The 15,661-nt window shown below is 36.3% G+C and overlaps 1 protein-coding gene across 5 annotated transcripts in view; it reads right to left on the bottom strand.

The window, feature by feature from the left end:
- Positions 1–1,173: 1,173 nt before the first annotated feature.
- The window catches only part of DGKH (diacylglycerol kinase eta), a 156,134-nt gene continuing 141,646 nt past the window's right edge, over positions 1,174–15,661 (bottom strand). For 3 of the 5 annotated variants that reach the window (XM_086881204.1, XM_086881206.1, XM_086881208.1), the window contains 4 exons: positions 14,302–14,421; positions 13,813–13,921; positions 12,273–12,403; positions 1,174–6,474 (listed from right to left, as the gene is read on the bottom strand). In XM_086881204.1, coding sequence (XP_086737330.1) covers positions 6,385–6,474; positions 12,273–12,403; positions 13,813–13,921; positions 14,302–14,421 — 450 coding nt within the window. In that variant the 3' untranslated portion in view covers positions 1,174–6,384. The remainder of the gene's footprint in view (positions 6,475–12,272; positions 12,404–13,812; positions 13,922–14,301; positions 14,422–15,661) is intronic. The other 2 variants (XM_086881205.1, XM_086881207.1) reach the window with 1 other exon arrangement.

Raw genomic sequence — 15,661 nt, 5'->3', positions numbered from 1 at the left:
TATACAATTAGAGCTTTAGTTTTAAAAATCAGGATTTAAAATGCTAATTCAGTTTAAAAAGTCATAGAAGGGATTTGGGGCACTGTGGAGATTTTATTTCTGGTTTCTCACACAGTTTCCATAATGAAAACAAACTGTCCAATTTTACTATTTCTTCCTGTTAATTCATTTCTCCCTGTTTACCTTCCAGTTCACATGCTCTTGTCTAGCTATACCTGGATCAAACACAGCTCCCTAAAATAGTTGTTTCCACCAGATTTGGGAAAAAATAGTTGCAAATTACTTTAAACTTTGTACCACATTGCTTTTATATTCAGTAGCTTTTCAATCCTAACACAAGTCTTTGAATAATACTAAAAAACTTTATTTTTCCAAAGTATTTGTTCCAATGAATAAAATATTCATTGGCCACTTGGATACTTGCCATACTAATAGCTACCATAACGTTCAGTGTTTTCAATGTCTTACACAGCTGGTAGTTAGCCAAAACACTTCTCTTTCCAAGGGCATGCTGTAGCTCCTGTTAATTGTTAGACAGAGCTTCTAGCAGGGATTGCAAAAATATAACATACAGGATTTTAGTTCCTATGGCTATGCTAGACTTTGGAGCCTGAAATCTTGGTGTCTTTTGCTCTCCTTGAGCACCCTACAGCTTTTTCCTGGCCTGCCCATCCAGCTTTTCTGAAGAGAAGCCATGGAGAGACACACAAGGGTCTCATCTTGCCAGAAGCTGGGAACTCATCCAGTTCTGGGAGCTGGGAAGCAATGTAAAAACATTAATAAAGGCATGACTGGTGTTAAACATAAATGAGGCACCAGCTTCTTCTGCCCCACTAATTAAAGAAATAGGTTATATGAACTCAAAATCCCGTCAGAGAACTTATCAAATTTTTGTCAACTGGGAAACAAGTCTTTAATTATTTAAAACAGATGTTTGTAATTCTACCATGTGCACATATGAATTTTCTGTCGACTGTTCTGAAGGTGATAGGTCTTTAACCACTACAGCTAAATGGATTAACATTTGTCCAGGAATCCTCTTGGGTATGTATTCATCAGCATTTTGCTTTTTTGCACAAGTGTTAATAATGATAATATTTTTTCATTTACATATGACAAGGGGATAGTGTTTTAGCATTAATTCTATGCACTGAAAAAGTCACAAACATTTAATTTTTATATTTTTTTTGTTAAAATATTGAAGGTGATCACTATAAAGCCTACAGAAGTGACTATGAATTTTGGTATTAGCTCCAACTGGCTACAGAAATTCTCTTCTCAAGGTCTCCAGATGGCTTCCAAATGGATTATAATTTTTGAGAAAAAGACTGGGCTTCTGTATGGCAGAAACAAACATTTCAAGTAAGTAAGCTAACACTTAACAGATCTATGAAACCTAATGCAACAGTAGTAGAAAACAACTAGAAATTTATTTATTTTTTTTTTTGTAAAAAGATCCATTCCACACTATACTCTAGATATAAATATAGGAATTTATACAACAAGTAAAGATTTTATATTGATAATTACCAAATGTGGCTTTATCAATCCTGCTGATGTTACCATTCATCTCTGAAGATAAAGCAGAGATATTTTAAGTCCTGCCCAAAGACTAAATCCTGTCCAAACTCCTCAGCTTCCTCAAGTCATCAAAAACTTGTTCCTTAAGATAGTGATATAGTCATGTACAATTCTTGCAAACATTAAACCTTTGCAGTTAGAATAAGCAGCATCAAAATTGTGATATGAAAATCATATCACAAAACATGCAATCCATGGAAACAGAATCAAAAACACAGGACAGACTGCATTATAATGCATTATAATGTATACAGTATGCTGCAGTTGAGAGGTATTTAAGTTATTGGGATCAAAAAATAAATTTAAAATTACTTATTTTATTTTTTTGTGACTCTCACTTACTCATACAAGTGTCAAGATGATTTCCTGGTTGCAAGCTAAACAAATTGCTCCAGCTCAGTTATCCTCTCTGAGATACATTCCTTGTGCCTTTACCTTTCACAAAGCCTTTTTGCACTGCTAATTATTAATTACCAGAACTGTTGAACTCATAGGCAAGAATTTAATATTTAGGAGCACAAAGAGCACTGCAGAAACAACTGTAAACACTACTAATGCAATCATTAACAGGAAGCATCAAGCAAAATGGAATCACCATAGGGGGTTTTGTCTTGCATGTACATTATTTTTAAAGTAGGACTATGGAACATCCTCTCATATTTGTTTCATAAATTAATTTTCCATTACATTGTGAAAAAGGTATCCTACCAGTCTTCCTGAAATGAAGACCAGATGCATTGAAAAACACTGATAATTTTACCCTTGAAGCAATGTTCATTATCAAGGATTTATGAAATTTTCATTAATAGCATGAGCGAGTTCAATTAAAAAATAAAATTGGCAGGTTACCTATTTCCTGGCAAAAAGCATAGGAAAATACTAAATGGACATTTATGAAGAAAAAAATCAATACCTCTCCTTTGAATTACAGTGATGTGGCATTGCAGTATTAATTACTTTGGGCAGGGATAGAGAGAGAAAGATGATTTCTATTTATTATTTACAGGACCAAGCATGTTAATTCCAGTCCCAAAACAAGAAATACTGGAATGAAATAGTCTGGAAGGGTTTTTGATCATATGCTTTACACTTTGCTGTTCTTCCAAGTTCAAAGCATTTTTCTTTGAAAGAAAGAAACATTCAGGAGAAAAGAATAGCAGTTAAGGGAAGCGATATAAAAATGTATCAAAGAAGATCTTCACTTGCCATCTTATAAAAACATCGATTTTTGAACCTTCTTTTCTTTGAAGTATTGCAAAACATCCCAAACACCTACAACCATGAGCTGGCTTGATTTCATCCAGTTTCTAAAAAGAAGGCAAGAGGCTTTATAAAGGCAAAATTTGCATGACCAAAATCAGAGGCTGATACAGCAATCAAATACAATGAACTGAGACAATCCTATTTGAAAATGACAAAATAGCAAATACACTTAGCAACCTGCTGACATTTTAAAATGTGTAGTTCTTATGTTTCTCTCTCTGAGGTGTAGAGCTTTCCATCTATATGAATACCAGCCACTACAAAAAAATGCAGATTACTCTGCATTCCTTTCAGGCTTTAATGTATACTGACCAAGGGAATCACATGTATTTGACTCGGGGGGAGGAAATTAATCCAGTAAACTTTGTATAGGGATTGTCTTGATATATCTAGCATCCTGAATCAGGCTCCTCAGGATCTTGTTTTCTAAAAAGCTAACTCCTTTTAGGGATGTGTTTACCTTGGTTTTGTTGAAATATTGGGATGTATACTTTGAAGCACTTTTCACGGAAGGATCAAATTACAGAAAATATGGTTCATTAAAAAATTTAGCTATTTATGTACTTAGCTCTAGGAGCTAGGACTTTTACAGCAGTAAGGAAAAAAACCCAATACTTAGAATAATCATGAGAGAGTAACACTGTGTTCAGGCCTTCAGAAAAGCTACTTCACTTAAACACAGTTACAACACACAACATCCACAGAGAACCCCTGTAAAAATATTTTGAGCCTCCTTGTCAGATGCATTTGCACTTCATAGCCAACACTAGTCTAAGGCATAGAGTTGCATAAAATTTGCTCTCCTGGGCATCTAATAAATACAGCATAAATGATACTTACAGTTTTGTTTTTTCCTACTCACATGTTTAAAAAAACTGCTTAGGACAATCAAAGTTAAATTCTTTGGTGGTCATTTAGAAAAATGATCATTGATCAGTTGTCCTTTAGTGAGGTAATTTGAGGAGTGCTGTAAGAAATTTGTTGCAAACAACATTTTCCCATTTTCCCTGCCCATAAGCAGCTCCCATTTTTTACTATAGTCAGTGTAGACCTCTACACTTGACTTGAAGAGATCTGGTTCTGTAACCCATCTTAATGCATTATAGACAGCAAGGCTGAAAGTTGTAAAGAGATTGTATCTTACAATCAGGAAAGCAAGGAAAGTTCTGCTATGTATTATGTCCTTGAATAGACAGAAGATTAGCTATGTTGTCTACTGTAACATCAGTATGCTAAAATGTTGTCACATGTTAAAACATAGTGTAGCTTATGGAGAGCCAGAGAGAAAAGGAAATAAAGCTCACAAAGACTTGACAGATGTCACCTGAACATCATTAAAGAGGTGAATGTCAAGTACATTAAAATAAAACCAAAACCAAGAAACTTTCCATTGTCTGCCCAACTTTCTATTTTTGGCATATGTTTTTCATACAACAGCCTGAAAATCATACCATTTAACAAAGACATTTTGATTTTTTTTTATGCAAAACCTAATAGAAAATAGCCTTTTACTTTCATTTGTTTACCAGAATATCATTATCACAGAACTCCCAGAGTTGAGTCTGTTGAACCTACAGCAGCAAGAACACAAAGAACTACAATAATATACAAATTAAGCCTGTTTTGTTTGTTTTGACTTTTTTTTCTCCAATAAAACAATGAGGATAATAGATTTTACTTTCCAAGGGATGAGTCCCATCTACTTGCCATGGAACAACTTCTGTCATATGCATGAGAAATGGAGGGCAAAACCAGGATGCAGTACTTGACATTGGCCCCTTTATACAAGAAAATAACTTTTGGTAAAAACCAAATGAAATCTGCCCATGAGGAAAACATGAATAGATGTTAAGATACTCTTTAATGTGCAAGAAACATCAAAGCTACTTGATTAAGTGAAAGTCAAGTGTTCCTTGAGCTGCAATGACACATTGCTAGGAACATCAAGGAGACAGCAGTTCTGTGCAAGTTTCTGGCAGGTGGTGCAAAGTCATCTCATCTCAAACATTTAGGTAGGACTTTTTTGTAGACATATGAAATTTATCTTCTGACTAGATTAATACTTTTGTGAAAAGTTAACCAGGAAATTAAATTATGAACCTGTTTCATTTAAGTAAATAACCTTGCAAACTCTGGTCCAGAGCAATTTCTGAACAAAGATGGTTTTAATTTTTTTAACCTGTTTACACTCATGGATTACTACCTAGCATGTGATTCATCTTAGCATGCATAGTCTAAAACCTTAGAGTCTGGGGGTTTTTTAAGTTTTTATGGTCTACTGATGGCAGAGTGCTGTCAAGAAACAAACTGATACTTTTTTAAAGAAATGCACACAGATGCATTTTTAAATTAATAGTTAATTAGCAACAAGTAAAAGTTTACCCCACAAAAATCAAATCAGCTGCTACATTTTAAATATCTTATGTATGATAAATAAAGTTAAATTTTCCTTTAAGAAAGTTTCATTAATATTTAAACCTGCTTTTGAACAATTGAATAAATAAAACCATTAGTGCCTACAAGTTCAAATATGCTACAGATGTTTAAGATAACTGAATAACTACATTAAAATGCACCATGAGAAGATTCATTATCATTTTCCATGCAGGAAGCCAATTGACATTTTTGTGAGGTACCGGTCTTTCAAAAATTCTCATAAGTTAGTTACCTGATAAACTTTCTGTACATGATATATTTAAAAATCTAACTGTACAGTGTTTCAATCATATATAATCTGCTGAATATGGCACAAATGCTAAGTTTCCACACCCACACACCCTTTGCCATAGAACACATTTTAGGCATAACACAACACTGAAGAATAGAAAAGTGCCTGAAACAGGAGGAAAAAAAAAAAAAAAGGACACTCAAGTAGCAATAAATTAAATCTCATTCAAACCAATAAAAAAGTTGTTCAAGTGTTTAAAGTATCAGATGTGTCATGCAACAGAACAACAGACAATTCAGGCAGGCACACCATGCATTATAGTTTGCATTCATGGTATCACAAGGTATCTCTCCCCTCTTCTGCACGGCCGGCGAGTGCTGGATACCTGCGGCACTGCCAGGCTCACGTGTTGAACCTTCCAAACTTCTTGGTCTCCTGCACAGGAGGTTTTACAGACCTGCTCCTCAGAAGAATAACCAGATGACCTCATGCTGTACTGTGGCATCTTGCTGCAGCATAAAGAGAGGCATACTGAGCTGCATGTAAGCAAAGCAATCGTTTCTTGATTATATTTTCCAGTCAGTGCAGTTGATCATCAACCAATCAATTTACGAAACTGGGCTTATCCAAACTGGCCAATGTGCACACCAAGAAAACACAGAACGTATCACCTTTTCCTTCTTGTTTTGGCACAAATCCTTTCGTACTCTTGCTGTGAGTTCTTCACCACACAAGAGTTCAGAGATGCTAGCCTGTACAAACACCAGTGCTTATTCTTCCATAGAGTAAACTACAAGGACAGCCAAGTGCCTGCAACGGCTTTGCTTCTCCAGCAACTTTCTCTTCTCTCTTTAAGAAAAGCACCAGCATAATTACACTTCTGACAAAGGGGTGTTCTTGCTGAGCTCTTTAATTCCCTGGAGAATTCGCTTCATATGACCCACTTTCGTTATCCCCAGGTCCTACAGAAAATTTTAAAAGAGAAAAAGAAAAAAAGAGAAGAAAAAGAAGGAAGTTTACTTTAAAAGAAAGAAAAAGAAGCTCCATTGATTATGATCTATCCATGCAACAGATGTCTACAAATGTGGTCTCTGCAATCAACACTAACCAGGAACTGTTAGCAAGAGTTGCTTTTCAAAAAGACTGCTTAGAGCATACAGTGAATCCCTCTCTGACTGCCAGACATAAAATTACTTACCTGCAATAGTGGCAACTCAGGGCACTTCAATATATGTCAAAATCATCTTTGGCTTGACTTCTAGCTACAAACATCTTTCACAATTTCTGGCAAAATAAAGGGAACAATCTCCCCCTCCTCTCTAACACAGCAATCAAATGCTTGGTAGGATGTGATGGATTGGGACTTCTGTCCAGCAGTCTCAGTTGATCTGAGGCCCTGTGATGTCTGCTTTAGTCAACAAACACATATATCCCCAGTTTCTCAAGGGAAAGTGGATGTAATGGCTAAAGGCATGTAGGACAACTTCCCTTTAGAGAGCAATAGAAAGAGTAAGCATTTGTTTTTCATTCCAAAAAGGTTACGTCTCCTAGCATGGATGTTCCTGATTAGAGAGCTGGAAAAAAAAATTCTCAGAAACATGATAGTCATATCCCAAAGGAAATGGAAAAAGCACAAGAGTAAATCTCCTTGTAGCTACTAAATCATTCACATCAGCTGAAATATTTTTTTTGTTGGTTTCCAGACCCATCTCTATACACAACAACAGACAAATTTTTTTTGTAGCAAACTTCTTCCAGTATTAGTAATAGCTTTAGCAGCATCCTTTTTCAGTTTTGGCTGGTCCAATGATCAGAGAAGCAGAATGGGATGTCCAGCTGTGCTAATGATCTCCCACCGCACTAATGAATTTTGAGCTCAGTTTGGTGGAAATCTGCTTCCCTAATCTGTAAAACTCAGCTATGAAAAAGTTTTTAAAATCCATGTGTCAATGGTGTTGAGCAATCAGAAGAGTCAAACACTAGTTATTTGTAGAATAAACCCTATATAAATAGATTGTGGTTAAATAACTAAAAAAAAAAAACCTAGAAAAGTTTTCCCATTTTTCTGAAATAAAAATAACTGCATTTTAATGGGAAGATTTTTCCATTACAAAGATATTAAAAAGAAGGGAGTGTAATTAGGCAGCTTGAAAAAATTTTTCTCATAAAGAGTGAAAAATGAAACCATATATATTATTCTGCACATACTCTTCACAAAGACTGTATCTACATTTCTACAGCCACAGAGACCTCAGAAAATCTGTATTCTATAGTACTTTAAAATGTTAGCATGCATTTAATTTTGGAAGAAAGGGGTGGTAAAATGGGCATGAATCAATTATTTTATTATAAAGGTAGCACAGCCAAGATTAAACAGATGGCTTAATTTTCAGAGAGCAAAGACTGAATTCTGGTTATGTTAGAGAGAAAAAATGTTTGGTTGTTTCTTCAGTTGAAAACTATCAGCACTACAAATGGATGGTCATCCTTTACAGGACTTTGGCACAAAGGTGTCAGCCTTAAGGAGTTCAAAATTTGTTCCTAAAAGTTCCGAAAGCAAGTGCTGTTCATGAACTACCTGAAAAAAACCTGATTTTCCACATCACATAATTTTTTTTTTCACATCTCACTTATAAAAAAATGTAGTACTAATTTTTGTTAAGAGAGTTAATGTAGGTAGTAGTCAAATTCATCCTAAAACGACATTAATATTTATCATTTTACATTTCTGTAATATTGTCTTTTTTATGTTAAACTTAATTCTCAAGTGAATAAAAAAAAACACACATGACTGCTGAAACTAACGAAATAGCCTAGTTGCTATGTGGAGAAAATTCTACATAAGGGAAAACCCATAAGGACACTTTCCAAACCACAACAAACCACACAATTTAAGAATTTACAAATTCTTCAGAACAAATATATTTTCATGAGTAGAACTTCTGTTGGATAAGCAATATAGTGAGACGCTGCCAGAGTTCAAAATGAGAGGAAAGAAACATATGAAATTCCCAAAAAACTCAGCCAGTTTTCCCACCAACCTCTGTAAAGTAGTTCACAACACCTTTGATTCAGAGGCAAGAGATTTTGGGTTTATTTCTCTTCCAGTTGAAGTTGCTGTAATGCATATCAGAGCAGCAAATCTCACAAGCCTCATCAAACATTTTGGGGAGCCCTTTCTGTTACACACCTAGGGGAGAATAACCCCACCAACTTGGGATTTTTATGCTTTTATAATAGTTTTTGGTTTGGTGGAAACTAGAATTTATAGAGTCATAACACTAAATGCTACCTGGTATTGTCAGTTTACTGCTCATGCAGAAAAGTTTGCTGAAATTCTCTCCTCTCAGACTAAAAGGATCTGCTACATCAGAATATCATGCATCACTCAGAGAACAAGATCTTCAAACATCTCTGCATATTTGTGCACACATGGGTTTCATCATCCTCAATATAATATTTTCATATCTAATTGATATCTAGTTACAAAGAATTCAATTTGACTAAACTACAGTTTTGAAGAAGAAATTCTAGCCAGTCTGAAGGAAAACAATAGCCTTTCTTTTTTCCCCAGCTGTGGCCTTAGAACTACAGCATCACCTCTCCTCCTGCTCTCCCTAACCACTGTGCTATTTCCTGGAGATTTTCTGGCCAAAGGTACCACCACTACCAAACAATTGATATAAGAACTCCTTAATAATAACTTCTTCCAAACATGAAATCTACCCTATTTGCATCCCCAGTGTGAAAAGCCACTTAGCATGTCTGAAATCTAACAAATCTTACAAAACTTTTTCCATAAAACAACTTTTTCAAAATATGCTACTGCAAAACACAGGGATGAAGTGTCGCAGCTCTTGGCACAGATTTTAGTTCGACTGACACTGCTTATCAAGTTGATCTGTGGCATGGAAAGCCTTTCTCCAGGGAAACCAACATTGCTATGGAGCTTTAAGGAGACATCATCCCCCTGTCCTACCAAATGTGTTGCAGTTCTGATTATGACTAAAGTTACATGCATAGGAACATGACTGTCAATGCTAGGAATGCCAATATTTATTTCAGAAAAAGTTGGTCCAGTTTTCAGTAAGTTTGATTTTAAAATAAGGTTAAAAAAAAAAAAAAAGTTGCACCAAGTCTTCTTTCTACAGTTTCTGCAGAGTAATTCACACTTTATTGCCCAGACATTCATCAAGCAAAAGAAAATAATGTGAGTGTAAATATCTAATATCTCCCTAAATTAAATCAAGCATAATCAATCAGGCTGGAGAAAGGTCATTACTGCAAGGACTGGGTGGAAACACATATTCTAGTTTTTCATTTGCCAGTTGCCACACAGAGCTCCCTGAAACTGGGATAGACAAGTTATGCAGAAATATAATTAGAGGTGCCCAATTCCTCTGTCAGCATATCAATCTGTTCCAGTGATGTGTGCAAAGGAAGAGTGCTTCATCAAATCCTTCTCCATACTGCTTTTTATCTCTACTTTTGACCACAGAAAGAAAGGGAGGCTCAGAGGATTCAATTAAAACAGGCAGCAATTTTTCCTGCTGCAGACATGAAAGGTAACAGAGGTAAAATGTATTGTACATGAGTTAGGAGCGCATGAATCAATGGTGATCTCATTTAGCTTGTCAGGAAACACAAACCTTGTGGAGGAGAGGCTGTAGACAGATTACAGCTTGCAAGAGCACTGAAGGCTCATCTGCACACCTCGACAGCCAAAGGGAGGAAAGATTCACAGGGCAGCTTGTGACGTGTTCCTCATTTCCCAAGTACTACATTACACATCTTGACACCAATTCAGGTCACTGGCAGAAAACTGCAGGCTGCCTGAACCACCCTTAATTGGCTCCCTGCAGAGACCATGTCCCTTAATCAGCAGGATGAGCACTAAACTCTGCTATTTAAGTTCAGTGCTGTTACACAGACTGCAAGCCTGCCTGGCCAAAAGCCTGGCCTAGCTTATGAACAGCACTGATTTGGAAGCTCTCAGCATCTGCTAACGAGCACATGGGGCGATTCTGGAGCAAGATTTGGTCAGCCTGGGACATGCCCTTTGCAACTTGTGTAGAGCAACTCCTCCTCCTCCTCCATGACTCCAGGAAGCACTGGAGAGAGGAGACAGTAGGCTCTATCTTTTCTAAGACAAGCCTTTAGATATTTCATGGGATAGACCTTTGTGATGGGATTTTATTTACACTGAACCAGCATGAGCCTTAGCAACAGGGATACTGGGTTGATAATTACCCTGCTGCAGATTAAACTTGGTTTAAGTGCCAGTCCTCTGGGCAGGCAGTCAAATTGGTACTTATGAGAAATAAGGCATGGCCAGAAAGCCATGTCCAGTTTAACACTGATCTTACCCACCATCATTTATTCCCAACCAACCGTAGTTGGTTGGGACAGAACCAAAAACCAAAACTTAAGTTTTCTTAACATTTCAGTGTATCTGTGCATTATATGATTTCTCAGTTGAATTTTAAGTTTGTTCAGCACTCATTCAGAACAGGGACTTGCAACATCACTGGAACACTGTGGTGGATTGCTTGGACAGTCTTCTATTTCTAAATGTTTGCAGTGAGAGACTACCCTGAAAGCGTCCTTCCCTGTCAGAAACTATCCTGAAAGAAAGGAATTTAACTTCCATGGAAAGAAGCTTAGGCAGTCTAATACCAAAGAGCAAAATAAATCACAACAGCCAAACAGATTATCTCAAATACAGCTATTTTCAGCAGCTACTTTCTACTGCAACAGTACAAGCACTACCTTATAATACCAGGGTTTCACACTATATAAAAAACTTCACATAAAATAACACATTTGTATGAAAATATTGTCTCTACCTGGAGACTACTGCACTGTGGCTTGCACTCTAAATGTAAATGTTTACAATTTATACAATATCCTATTTCCTCTCTTATGTGCTAAAAGCAGTTGCAAAACCCATTACCAAGAACTCATTACTACTGAGTTCCTGGAAAAAGTAATTTAATGAATCCCCAAAGATATAGCTGCTATTACATATAATGGATGCACTTAAGTCATTCCTGAAAAGGACCAGCAAGCTCAAATAACCATCTCACACTGCTGGGTAATGTTTCTCCCTGCAAAACATACCTATCTGACCTCAGAGGAAAAAGATTTTATAATTTAGGAGTCAAAATAAAATACTCTTTTTCAAAAATCTATACAGCCAGCATCAGAGGTTGGTTACCAATGAGAAAAAGCATTTTGACACACGAACACGAAAGCCAAATACTGGAATTTATTAAGCTGCTTATCTCTCTCACACCCACTAAGTCCAATATATACACAATAAATCATGTGGAGCAGATCAGCCCCTGCAGGAGATAGATTCAAAATTATTATGACCATCATCAACTGATCCATACTGATAGTGTTTAATGGAAACAGTGAACTCTTGAAGAAAACATTGTATTACACAGATACCAGTAAGATATCAAATGTGCTTCTCCTATGCCTTCTGACATAAACTGCAACACCATCATCCTACACAAAGTAGAAAAAAAAGGAAAAAAAAAAAAAAGAAATTTTGGATAACACAGATATTTTCAGTTGTGAGTTCAAGTCAGCACTTCAGAAAGTCAGGCCCAAGGACAGCGCATATTAGTTTATTGCATATTTGCACAGTGTAAGCCAAGCTACAAGCAATGACAAGTGCAGGGAAAGAAGAAAGTTGGTTCTTGTTTTGTCAAAGAAAATGGTCAATAGCAGAAAAGTAGCACAAAGGAAATACCTTAAGATCTCGCCTTTCCAGATGTAAAAGCTCAGAGCCTCGGATGTCATGGCTGATGAAGATTTCTTTGTACTCTCCCAAACTGAGCAGATCCAGCCAAGCAGCAACTTCATCTGTGCCCCATTTTTGAACTACCAAAGTTAAGAGCAAAACCCCCTTAATTTCTACATGCTCAAATGCATCACAAGCAAAGGTTAGGCCAAAGAGAGTGGAAAACAGAGTAGAAGTGCCGTGCTAGCAAAGGGAAAGGTTAGAGGTGTCTTTTCCACAAAAACTGACAATTTCCTTTTACATGCAGGTTACAGGTTAGCAGTTAACACAAGAAAGTATCTAAACAAACTTGGGGTTCTTTGCTTTGCAGCCATGCTTTCAGCTTTACTCCAGTTTCTTCAGTAAAGCCTTTAAAACCTCATGTCCCAACAAATTCACATTAAACCAGCTTAGGATCAGTGATGCAAAGTCTAATGTTGCTCTATGCCATTAATTTATTAGTAGTCATCCAGGAAGAAGAGAAGCCTTCAAAAACTAATTAAAATGTAAAATTAAAATAGCGTCCATACCTCAAATATAGCAATGGCAGCAAGCAAGTCCAGTTTTAATTAACAGATTCTAGTATTCTTAATTAAGACAAAAAGTACTCTTTAAGCTACTGTGTTACACAGGCCATTAAGAAGCTCTCTGTAAAACATTGTTCTCTAAAGTTAGTTGCCCACATTAGTCCCATTAAGACCACATACATTAAAAAAATAGTTATGCTACTTATTGCTATAATTTTGCAACTTCATTCAATACTGAACACTTCATTTTATAATGAAGAGAAATCTGATGTCTAATCCAAAACTTAAATCTGATCAACAACTGCAAGATTTTGCAGACTGTGATCAACTGTTCATTTTAAAAAAATTACAGAGTTTTAGGACCATCTAATCACTGATTACATCCTGGACATAATCTTAAAGAAGTAAGCTGAATAAATAAAGTCGAAAAAATTGTTGAGTAAATGAATAAAAATGGGGAGAGAGGAGGGTGGAGTTTGTTCAACTTCTAACTAAAAAATCAGTATTGACTATCATGATTTTTCGTTTGATCTGTCTCACTTACTGAACCTATAACCCACCCAAAATTTAATAACTGGTTAATTAATCCAGTGTGATAAAAGTTATTTCACACCTAAAACTAACCTGAAAAACCTGAATTGGAGCTTCACAGGGAAACAATGTGTTTACCCATGGCTTGTATGGCTATGAGTAAATCAAATGTAACCAACAGCGAAGACACACACCCTGCTTGTTGCATGATAAAACTTTTGAAGTATTTTCACAGTAGTTCTTTGGTTCACTTGGGAGTATTGGGGTCCTATTGAATGCTTTCTAAAGGCACTGAAAGAAGCATTTATCCTAATGAAAATGCCAGTTAGCTCAGGTGCTTTCCACTTTGACTTTAGTCCTAGGTAAATCATGTCACTTCGTACCAAAAAAATCCCATAAAATCAAATTCACTGCAAATGCTACTACTTTTCTTGCAATTTCAAAACACATACCAGGCTGAGGGCTGGTCTTATGCTTCTGAATTTTTTCTTTTTTAAACTTTGGCACTATACGAAACACTGTACTTCTATTGTTTCTTTTAGCATAGTCCAGAGGGGGATCCTGCATGAGAAAAGAGGCAGGGTTACCTTTATTTAAGAGAAAACAACAGTTAAGCTTTATGCTTGTGGTGGTAATTCATTCAATCTCAAAAAGTAAGGCCCAAATTTACTTCTGTAAGGAATAATGTCAGGATTTAACAATATATGTTTGAATTATATATGTTTCATTTATTTATATATCAATCAAAATCTTTACTTTCACGAAAGGGAATAAAACACTAAAACAAAGCACTAAGCTTAGAAGGTTGTTCACGGCATACAGAAATGAGCCAGCATCACTACTGAAAGTGCCTCAAGAGATCATGAAAAATTGTAATTTACTTTTCCTTATCAAAAGAAAATTAAGTTCAGTTAAAATCAGAATGTATTAATCAAACTTACCTCATCATCATTTGGTTGAAAAACATAATAAAGCCAAGGAATCTCAGCAAGTTTTCTCAACTCTATTTCCACACTGTGTAAAGCATCAGACAACAGTTCTTCATGGGGAGCTTCCAACTGCTGTTTATAAACAGGCCAGAAAAACACGACTTTTAGTTTAATGAGATTTAACATTTAAGTTATCTTGTTACCACACACCAACAGATGACTACTTCATGGTGAGTGTCAACAAATGGTGAAGACAAATAATCTTCCAAAATCAGACTTTCCTTCAGAGATGTGTGGGACCACCTTCATCTACATTTAGTAATGTCCAAATCACAATGGGATGACTGAGACAGCTGAGGCTTTAGGTGCAGACCAGCTGGGTATAGTTGTCAATTACTGTCATCCTTCACTACAGTCCTGAGTCTTTACAGAGCAAGAGTTATCTGATAACACCACTATGAGGACACACTGGAAATGGAAACTATCAACAGAAGGGAGAGAAAACCTGAGGAGAAGAGCAAGTGGATGAAAAATCTTTGTACAAAAAGTGGTATAAAAAAATGGAGTAGATGGTGGTAAACCTCAGTTATTTTTTGCAAATGTGTTCAGATGGTAAATCATTCCTTAATTTTCAAGTAAGAAGAAATGGATCTTGTGGAAGATTTCCATTTCCAAAGGTCTTCCAGTGGTGATATGCTACCTGCACTACCCGTTCTAAATAGGAGAGACAGGGAGAGATAGACAGTGCTGCTGGCTGAGGGTGGAAGGACTCCCTGGCAGGAGACAAAAAGACAAGGACATCAGTCAAGGCCAAAAGGAAAAAGAAAGTGGTAGTTGTGTAAAAACACTGGGACTTGACAACACATGTGAATTTGGCTCTCTTAAAGAGATACCCCACAGAGATACCTGTTCCCTTTAAAACTCCAGTCTGAAAACTGTTCTGCAGCTGTTGCATGACTAAACCCATGTGGAAGAGGTAAAGCAGGCAGCTGATCCCTTGAAAAGCTTTTTTGAGCTCATCTGAGATTGTTGAAACACCATTTTGAGGTAAAGAGTTGAATCCTGCTTGGAATCATTAATAAAGCAATCTGAGTATCTATTTCTCTCTTTTAAGTAAAGGTAGTACTAAAGCAATGCAGAATGTCCTTCTGCAAAGATCTCTGTCACATCATAGTGAATGCATTTTTTAAACGGAGTTGTAAGAAAATCTTGGATGTCTAGTGCTGGAGAAAGAATTTGACATTGTTGGAATTCAGTGATAAATTACAAACCCCATTTATCAACAAAAGTGTCTTTCTTTTGCTGCAGTAGTCTGCATATGTTCCCATCTTTCAAAGGAGAGACCATCTTTGGTAAGATCTTACTGTCCAGT

The sequence above is a fragment of the Cyanistes caeruleus genome, chromosome 3 (assembly GCF_971803275.1).
Source record: "Cyanistes caeruleus chromosome 3, bCyaCae1.hap1.1, whole genome shotgun sequence".
Lineage (NCBI taxonomy): Eukaryota > Metazoa > Chordata > Aves > Passeriformes > Paridae > Cyanistes > Cyanistes caeruleus.
Note: the sequence above shows the minus strand (reverse complement) of the source record. Positions and strands in the feature narration are given on the sequence as shown.